The sequence below is a fragment of the Penaeus vannamei genome, chromosome 19 (assembly GCF_042767895.1).
Source record: "Penaeus vannamei isolate JL-2024 chromosome 19, ASM4276789v1, whole genome shotgun sequence".
NCBI classification, from domain to species: Eukaryota; Metazoa; Arthropoda; class Malacostraca; order Decapoda; family Penaeidae; genus Penaeus; species Penaeus vannamei.
Window position 1 is genome coordinate 15,770,575 of NC_091567.1, and position 10,000 is coordinate 15,780,574.

Below are 10,000 nucleotides of genomic sequence, written 5' to 3' on the forward strand. Positions count from 1 at the left end.
GTCATGAGAATCTGTGCCTGTCAAGTGTAGCAGAAGGAGGTGAGATAGTAACAGATGCACAGCAAACTGACAAAATGCAGGCTGCTGTTCCACAAGTTGCTGCAACCACTTCGCAGCCTGGCTTTACTCTTGAGTCTGTCACAAAGAGTATCTGTGACCACCTTTCTCAACTAGAGAGTGATATTACTTCACGCATTGGGAACATGGGAGTGCATGAGCAAGGCACTGTAGTACGGCCCACAGGCACACCCTGCCGTCTTCCTACAGCTTCTTCTGTACCATCTCTTACCACCTACGGACTCTCACCAGCACTGGCCAGTCGCCGCAGTGCAAGACCTACCAACCTAGACTTAGCTGCAGCAGGTATTGACAATCACAAGGCCCCACAAGCATCACAGGCGCACACGGTCACAACTGCCAGCAAGGACAGCAACCACATTCCCGTAAGTGAGAGTGAAGGAGTTAAGTATGCACAAATTAAGAAACTTGGAAGTGGCACAGGGGAAGTGGCCCCTTCAGAGGATGGAAGTCAAACCCCCACAGAGTCAGGTGAGTCTACAACGTCTGGCCCTGATGACCAACGGGGTGTCAGTGAGAATGATGATGAGAGCGTAATGGACAGGATCACCAGGAAGAGTTACTATTCACGTTTCCAAGAAATTAAGAAGCCAAAACTGAGACGAGCCAACACCAAGGAAGACATGGACCAGCAACTGGCAGCAGCAAAGGCTCGACTCATGAAGGAGGACCAGGAGCGTGCTATGAGAGATACCCTCAGTCCCCACAAGTATACCTCCCCCCTTGGTTCCCCTCGAGCCAATGTTACGTCACCCCCCTCATGGGAGAACCCTCGCCGTCACTCTCGCAAGTCTTTGCCACCAGAAGATCTGAGTCAGGCCTATTCGGGTGGACGCCGGGGTGCATCTCTGCAGCCAGATGACCTACCTGGCATCCGTCGCTTGACCTCTGTCCAACCACCAGACGTGGCCATGGGGGTCAAGCGTCGTCTGCCTTCCATGCCTCCTGATGAGCGCATCCGTTCCTTCCGTGCCCCATCTACACCTAGGGAGTCTCTCTCTGGTCGTCGTGTAAAATCCATCCCACCAGAAGACAAAATGTATGGCCAGCGTGCACCATCAACTCAGCCTGAGGACATCAGAAGACCATCACCTGTCAAGAGCCCCGAGGTAAAGGCTGATGATAATAATGCCATGCCTGATGTTGTAGCTGCTGCTGCAGCTGCAGGAGCACTAGCAGGAGAAGTGGCAGCTGTTGCAGCTTCAGACGGAACAAAGGAGAGAGGTAAGTCCAAATCTAGAGAGCCGTCTGTAAGTCGTTTGAAGAGTCCTGAACCCACGGAGTCCTGGAGTAGTGCCAAGGATGAGACTCGCACTCAGGCCCGTGAGGAACTCTCTCGTCGTCTCACTCACCTAACACGCATCTCTGGCACAAGTGGAATAGCAGCAGCTAAAAGAAATGTTGGTCTGGCAGGAGGCAATGCAAGTGATGGAGCTGGCATTCGGCCATACCGACGCACCAACACTACGGGACTTCTGGGAGAACCTACTTCTACCCAACCAGGAACCAGTACTAGCACTGGCAAGACCCTTACGGAGAGACCTGCATATCGTCGTACAAACACCATGGACCTCCCGCCTGCTGATGCGAGAGCACGGCCTGGGAGTGAATACAGGAGGATGCTTCAGGACCCCGCTCGTCGCTACTCTGCCGCCAGGTGGGTTCCTTGAGGCTCTCCTGCCCTGCTGTCAGGTCCTTCAATTTGCAGTCTGGCAGCAGCATCTCCTCCCACTCATCTCCTGTAGCAGCAACACTAGCAGTAGCGCAACTACCAGCACCCTAAGTAGTTGTACTATCCATGTCAATAGTAGAAGTAGCAGTCTAAATCAACCTTAGTGAGTGGCAGTAGGATGTTCCCATCACCGTTAGATACTCCCACAGATGTCCTGCAAGTGATGGCACCCCTGCCAGGTGGCCACCTCCCGTCCTCCAGCGGTGAGTAGTCGTGAGAGCAGAGACACCCAGATCACTTACTAATCTCACATTTCATGCTTGCTCCTCATCCTGTTAAAGCACATATTTGTTTTTGTCTTCTGTTAAGTTGTTCTTTGTCTTAAAGATGTGTCCTAAATAATAGCTCTGACCAGGTGCGACATTTCCTCATTTCTTTGGGGGAGGGGGCAAGGTTGGGGAGTGAGTCTCTAGGGTGCTGCAAGTCCCCCAAAGAAAATTTTTGAAAATGAGCTATTGTAGGACCATTTTTTAGCTACAACCAGAGCTATGAAGCTGTAATTTGGGCAAAAATAATGTTGGAATGTGGCTCTTGGGGGGGGGGAGCAGCCAGACCTTGAGGGGGGCAATCAGTCAGGGGGGGCAAATTGCCCACTAGTTCCACCCCAAATGATGTCTCTGACTGATCTTTGGAGAATTATGCATTGCAAACCCTGAAGGATTTATGTACAATGCATGCTGATACGAGTCCCTGGCAGTACTATTTATATTGTTATATACATAACAGTGAAAGATGGAATAATGCACTGGCCACATTTATATCATGAATATATATAACCTCTCCAAACGGGATTCAATCCCTTGCCGCCATTGCACGTGAATGCAAGATGGTCGCTCTAACCACTCGTATACGTCGTATAGTGGGTTGTGTACGAGTGGTTTGAGCAACCATCTTGCATTCACATGCAACAGCGGTGAGGGATCGAATCCCAATTGGAGAGGTTATATACATTCATACATAACAGTGAGAGCTAACAGCTTTGGAAATATTCCTATACCCTGTAAACTAACCTCAAGAGAGAATTTCACAGCAACCTTAATGTTCCATTGCATTTTCTGTTGCATGAAGCTCATGTAATGCATATACTACATGGTGTATTGCATAATATTGCTCCCTTTATGATTACATTACCATTAACAAATTTTTACATGGTAAACCAATTTAGCATTATTATACTGTTGCTGCATTTATACACCTATTTTCAAGCTATATACATAGAACTAATTAGCTGTTTCAATAATGCAATTCCAACTGTAATACCCATTTTATTGACTTATGTTTTACAAACCTAAATATTTACCAAATGTTACTAACCTATTGATGCAATTTCTTGAGTAGAAATAAATGAAATATGATTTGTATAAAATGATATTACATTGTAAAATATCTTTCTTGATACTCATGTTGTTAATACAATTTATGATTGAAAAAGAAAATCACAAATGAAGGTAAATCAGCCCTTCGTAATATCTTCTAGGAAGATATATCTTTCAAGCCTCATACCTTTGATAACAGTTTTACAATATTTTTCTCTATGATGCTGAAGACCTGTGACAATTCCCATCAAACTGGTGACATTCCCTCGTGTTTAGACTTTGGACGAATCACTTGCTCAAAACCCTTTTTCTTATCACCACCACCATCACCTGTTATTTACAACCACACAATGACCAGGACCCAAGTTGTGATACGAACTGTCTGACATTAATTGTTTCCTCCATCTTGGCGTTGTGGTCAGCATGGCCCGGGTTGGGCTTACTGGATTGGTCTTCCTACAAGAGTGAGATACTGCCAGTGTTTGCATGCAGTCCTACTAAAAGAGGATTTTTTTTTTTTTTTTTTTTTTTTTTTTTATTCTGTATCTTACCTTGGGTACTTTTCTCTTTTTGTACTGTAATTTTAGGCTTGGCTGCAATTATTCTAATTTATGATCTTTCCATGTTTGATTTTATAGGAATTCTTTATCTACACCTGAAATGAAATAGCCTAGAATCTTTTTTATTGATCGTTTAAATGTTATCAGTGTTCCCTCAGAGATTATACATTAGTACAGATGTTCAGACAAGAATTTTAAGGAAAGTTAACAAAAAATAAAATCAACACATATTCACATTAGGTAATTTGATAAAAAAGAACTATGTCTGTGTAATAGACATTAATGCTTATTAATGCATTTTAACAATTATAAATTAACTTTTCTTTATGATTATACATTCACTAATATACTGAAATCATATAAAACAACAGTAACTTTACTAATTGGCTTAACAAACTAGCCAGTTTTTGTAAGACAGATTACTGTTGACAATTAACCATAGCATTAACAGATTCAAGACTTCTTGTATATGAAAAAGTAATTCACTTCTTTTGCAAACCAATCATCAGGACACTTGTGGAAGATGAGGCTCTCAACACTACCCCAACCCGTACCACGTCTCGTCTAACTTCGCCGACACCCCAGAGTTCAGCTTCCTCCAGCTATCGAAACTACTCTACCTTGGATTCTCCGAGATACTCCAATGCATCTTCCTCCATCACACCATTGTCTCGCAGAACGTCTTTCTATCGATACTGAATTACTGTATGGGTTTCTTTTACAAGCAACACATTTTGTCCATTGAAGTTATTTTGGACTTTCTCTTTTTAAGAAAATGAGGAATATTGATTATTTTGTTTTTAAAAATCAACAAGAGTGAGAAACTGTCATCCAATACTTTTACTCTTGTATACTTATATGTACAATTATTGTATTCTTCCCAGTATTCTACTGCAAGTCTATTTTTACATATTAATATTTTTTATGTAAGTTCTGTCAATAGACTTTTACCATAATTTATCCCCATATGGCATTTCCCATTTCTGTAAGGAAAGCCATTGTGTGCATTGGCTGAAAAAAAGTAAAAGGGAGAAAAAGCATTTTATGCATAGAGTAGCATAGAGTGGACTTTTATGTTTTCTAAATGCTTTTTTCTATACATGGACAAGAAAGTACATCTTATTTTGAAACACTAATTATGAGCCTTCTGTCACACTATCAACATCCTAGTTATTAATCAATTGTTTTTTGCTTCATTCTATTATCGTTAGATATCCATTTTCAGATGTCTGTTTTTATAATGCTTGTTTTTTTCAAATATAGTAATATAATTTATTGCTTTGTATATGTATTTATTTAAGTTTTAACTACTTATTTTGTAGAGAGGAAAGTTTGAACTGGTGCTAATTTCTTGGGTGTTTATATGAATGTCTCTTGTGTGATAACCCACACTTACATTGCTGTACATAATGCAGTTAGCCAGAACACCATTTCTACTATAAACAGCATAATCAAATTTATTGCAACAGAATCAGTTACCTCCAGTATTACCAAGATAAATCCTAAATACATATAATCTACCTGCAGTCACACCCTCTAAAACAAGGAGGCCTCTCTGGAGCTCTTGTGAGTCCAATCGAGGAGCTCCCCGTCATATTGTGGAGAACTGTCAGTTCATGCTCTTCATTTACTTTTAAAACCTCATGCAAGATTGTTAACCTTATATTCACCCTTAACAGACCATTCAAAATCACTAAGTTTAAAAGAAAAAATGATTAGGAAATAAAGAACCACATTTGTTTTGAAGCACTATATCCTGACAGTATCTACATCCTGCTTTATCAAAAGCACATATACCTCCTGATGCTGTTCCACTGGAGCAACCATCAGGAGAAGCTCTTACCCTCTTATGCCAAATCAGATGTGTGCATTGGCTAAGCCTATCCCATAACAATCATATACAGATAAGCACACTATCACATCACTCAGGGTACTTGTGGTGTTCTGGATCTCCCTTGCAGTGCTTCCAGTACTCAGGATTATCATGATCATTGCTCACAAATGTTATACAAATATGGAAGTATTCTGAAGGTATGCCTACATCAGTAACATTATATGCTTGTACAAGTGAGGAAACTTGTCTCAATTGATGGTTCAAATTTGTTATACAAGTTAAATACTTTTCTAAACAAGTCACCTGCTTCATTTTTAAAATCTTACTTTTTTCAGAAACAAGTTTATTAGGTCAAATTAAGTCTTCAATTGAGAGAATATAATAATACAATAACATGAATTTGAATATCTTATAGTACATGTATGCAATCCTACAGAAATTTGTAATAAATTGTGCAACTGCTCTACTTTACAAAATTTCAGCACATCTCCATTTTGGATAGATTCATAACTATAAAATTCCAGTTTAATCTGTGGATTGGATTCTATTTCTTGTAGTAGTGATGATGAACTGTATAGCACAACCATATCACATTTTTGCATTTTTCAACATTAATATCTGTATTTATTTATAGTAAGCAAATGAAGTGTATATAAGAAGCTTTTCATATTTCGTAAGAACAGGAACAAACATCCAACTTGTATATGTATGTAAATATTTTCGTAGAATTATGGATATCTTAACAGATGATACTGTAATAAAATATATTACAAAAGTTCTCAGGTTGATAGTGTGACCTCAACAGCACTGATAAAACAGATTATAATGACAATGCATCGACTATTATTTCTCAACTATAAGACAAATACAACTGACCCTATATATGTGAATTTTCAAGAAAACATTGACAAGACCTACTTTTGTAGCAACAACCATACTAATTTAACCAAACATGGATACTGTGTCTAATAGAGATGTGTCTCAACACTTACATGGCAGTGCACTTGTTCAGAGTTCCAGTGGTGATGTAATACTTACACTGTGTATTGTGTCTTTGGTGACTCATTTGGAGGCACTCGTTTTCTGGCACCTTATGACAGTTTTCCATCTGTATTGTGCCTTATGATAATTGTAAATATTTGTGGTATAACCCTTTTTTTAATATTTGTATTTCTAAGATGAAGTGATTGTTAATTACTCTTATTGTGTCAGTTCACTTATTTGTAACTATGAATGAATATTTTTCATGCTACTGTGATTTTAGACTGTATTTTAGTTTTTCTATTTGTATCACAGATGACTAAGGTAGTTTCTAGCATTTTGATTAAATTGATATTTATGTCTAAATAGCTGCTTCTTTCACACCCGATCAAGATTATGAACTTCAGGTAAGCAGGCCTGATAAACAATTGCATAAAGGCAGTTGCAGAGAAATATTTTTACTGTACTATATAATACGGATATTTTTTCTTTATACTGCTAACATCATTATTATTTCAACTGCTAAGTATGTGTTCATGGGTGTGTGTGTATATATATAGACTGTTAGACATTTACTTTATACAATTGATCTGCAAGCACAAAAGCACATGGGTCAACACTTGAGTCCTTTACCCTGGTGTGTAGCATATACAGGCAGGGGCTGTAACATTTACCCAGGTTGTTGATATTCTTGTTTAACCAAGTGTGTTTATTTAAGATTATATATTGTTCAGGATCTTTCCTGGACAGGCTCCTTCTGTGTTTCTTAAGTAAACAGTAAAAAATAAATAATAAGCTCATCTTTGTTTTATTTGGTGATCCAAGCCAACAAATTAAACAGGTGATACTCAAATCAAATCATATTAAGATTGTGCTCCAAACTTGTAATCCACATTTTGAATTTGTATTTTTTACGCAAAACAAAAGGGAATAAATCAATTGGTTACTAATGTTCATTTATAGTATTTCAAGTACTTTGATACAAAGAATGATTTTAACAGCATACAAAATCTGCAAGTTACAAGATCAAATATACCAAATAAGCATAGCATCACATGAAAATAAACAGAAAAAATTAGGCTGTCCTAAAAATCCAAGAAAACATATCATACATATAGCACTTATTCAATAGGCGATTCTGTGCTTTTGAAGTGGTCGTCATCAACAGTCGAGTAGATATGGCCTTCAATGCTCAAGAATTCAAGGGATTTGCTGCAAGATGAAAATTATAATTGTAAATTTATTCTGCATTTGTCAAGCAAGCAAGCATGCAAGCAAAAAAGAAAAAAAGAAGAAGAAGAAAAAAACACACACACACACACATATATATATATATATATATATATATATATATATATATATATATATATATATATATATATATATATATATAATAATAATAATAATAAACATTTCATTAAAAAAGATGACTATGCATTAGTTAGAGGAATATCAACATCAAATCCCTCCTACACATTTTAATGAATATATAACTTCTTTTCTACTGATGATGAATGAATATTGATATATTATCAGGTAATGATTAGTGACAATCCTAATCCTAATCCAAATAATAATAACAATAATAATCACATAAACAATACCATCAACAATGACCGATGATAATTGATACTACCATTACTAACAATAATAATAATGCTAATAATAATTAATATTTCATGATAATGAAGATGAAGGCTTCAAGAAGAAATGATCCATCAGAAAAAATAAAAAATGGAATACTCACTCAACTTGTGGAGGCCCAGCTTTGCCTTTCAGGGTGCTGTAGAGGACATCTCTCCCAACACCCTGTTTGTTTTTACACATGCTGATTGTCTGGTAGACCAGGTGGTCAACACCCTCCAGTCCATGCATGTTCCCCATACCTCCACTTCCTGCTCCTCCCATCCCTCCCATGCCACCATCCAGGCCTGTGGCACCCACGAGAGAGTTGGACATCATGCCTGAGGGTCCCGACATGCTTCTCATTCCACCAGAGTTTTGCTGTTGAGAAAAAGTGAGAACTGAATAATAATCCTGGGTATGACTTATAAACAATGATATATATTCATGGGTTATTTCAGAGTTTTGTGCATCAAACTGAAGGTTTACTAAAACATAATTGAAGTATATCATTACAAACATTAATTAAAACATTCTCAAAAAATCTGCAATAACAAATCTTATGTATATCCTTTTTCATGGTTCAGTGAATCAATGAACAGAGCAAAAGATGTAGTACAAAATCAACTACTCACCAGTGTTTCAATATGCTGAAGTTTGAGCTGTGCATGAATGACTTCCAGAATGTGTGTGGTTATGAAGTTGAGGTCAGTGATGGGCACAATACGGAACACCATGAGGTTGCGTTTACCCTGGTGTGACCTGACTGACCCAGCAATTCGGCAATATGTCATTTCCATCAAAGGACCTTTGGAGCCATCATCTCCACCTTCCTACAAAAGAGAGAGAAATCATTACAAAGTTATTGAGAGATAACAAAAATAAATTGTCCCACTGAATGCTGAAGTATAACACTGTAATGGAAAAAAGAAAAGGTATCTACATAATCATTGAAATAATGTATGCTTTCTGAATTGAATAAAAATTATAAATGAAGTAAAAGATAGACTTATTACAATGAGTCCGACAGACAGACAAACAAAAAGAAAAACAGTATGATACATCAACTATACTATGTATTATACATAAATATAAAGACCTTGGGGCATAAAAAAAAGTCTTACCTGATCAGCATCAATCCATTGCACAGCATCAATGAGACCAGTTGTGTCATCAATGGTGTATGTTATCTTGGTACTTGTTACATCTACTGCTCGGATCAGACCTACTACCATGATCATGTGTACCTGTTGAGACATACACAAGTAAATATTTAGAAAGGAATATATTTACATTAACAACAACTGAATTTAATCAATTGTGTTCAAAATGTATCAAGTTTCAATCACAAAGATAATGATATCTTAATTTGCATTTAATATTCATCGTTATAATTAGAGATAAAGTTTTAAAAGAAAGAAAGACAGAAAAATAGTATTTCTGTAAATACAGTTATATGCAATGCAAAAACAAGGATTGTCCTAGTGAACTTACATCCATTCCTGCAATCTGCAAGGTGTCCTCTGTTGAGTCAATAATGCTCTTTACAGTCACAGGGACCAAGTTCTGTGACCGCCTTGCCTGAAAGAGAATCATTAATCAGAACATAATAAAACAATGTTAGGACTATGACACTAAAACAAGAAGAAAAAAGAAAAGATAGGAAATGAAAAAATAATAATTTATAAAAGAACAAAAACAAAAATAAACAATAGACATTCCCCAATAAATGGTACTCAGGTAAAATAATATAATGAGTATATATAAAAGGAAGAGGGGGAAGATATATTAAGAGTTATAATATTTGCCCATAAAAAACTTGCCTTTTTCTCTCCCTGGCCTGGGGTTTCCATCTGCGCCTGGGAGTTCATGAAAC

General features: G+C 37.5%; 2 protein-coding genes across 19 annotated transcripts in view; one reads left to right on the forward strand and one right to left on the reverse strand.

Annotated features, from left to right (window-relative positions):
- Positions 1 to 7,301, forward strand: part of LOC113823429 (Nuak family kinase 1) — a 142,604-nt gene extending 135,303 nt beyond the window's left edge. For 13 of the 18 annotated variants that reach the window (XM_070133980.1, XM_070133983.1, XM_070133987.1 and 10 more), the window contains 4 exons: positions 1 to 1,735; positions 1,960 to 2,013; positions 3,549 to 3,590; positions 4,196 to 7,301. The exon at positions 1 to 1,735 is cut by the window's left edge and continues 2,673 nt beyond it. In XM_070133980.1, the coding sequence (XP_069990081.1) occupies positions 1 to 1,735; positions 1,960 to 2,013; positions 3,549 to 3,590; positions 4,196 to 4,385 (2,021 nt within the window). In that variant the 3' untranslated portion in view covers positions 4,386 to 7,301. The remainder of the gene's footprint in view (positions 1,736 to 1,959; positions 2,014 to 3,548; positions 3,591 to 4,195) is intronic. The other 5 variants (XM_070133988.1, XM_070133990.1, XM_070133984.1 and 2 more) reach the window with 5 other exon arrangements.
- Positions 3,635 to 10,000, reverse strand: part of RPA2 (Replication protein A2) — a 7,596-nt gene continuing 1,230 nt past the window's right edge. Inside the window, exons 2-7 of the mRNA XM_027376066.2 lie at positions 9,948 to 10,000; positions 9,619 to 9,705; positions 9,249 to 9,371; positions 8,760 to 8,957; positions 8,249 to 8,505; positions 3,635 to 7,713 (exon numbers count right to left, since the gene is read on the reverse strand). The exon at positions 9,948 to 10,000 is cut by the window's right edge and continues 39 nt beyond it. Coding sequence (XP_027231867.1) covers positions 7,623 to 7,713; positions 8,249 to 8,505; positions 8,760 to 8,957; positions 9,249 to 9,371; positions 9,619 to 9,705; positions 9,948 to 10,000 — 809 coding nt within the window. The 3' untranslated portion in view covers positions 3,635 to 7,622. The remainder of the gene's footprint in view (positions 7,714 to 8,248; positions 8,506 to 8,759; positions 8,958 to 9,248; positions 9,372 to 9,618; positions 9,706 to 9,947) is intronic.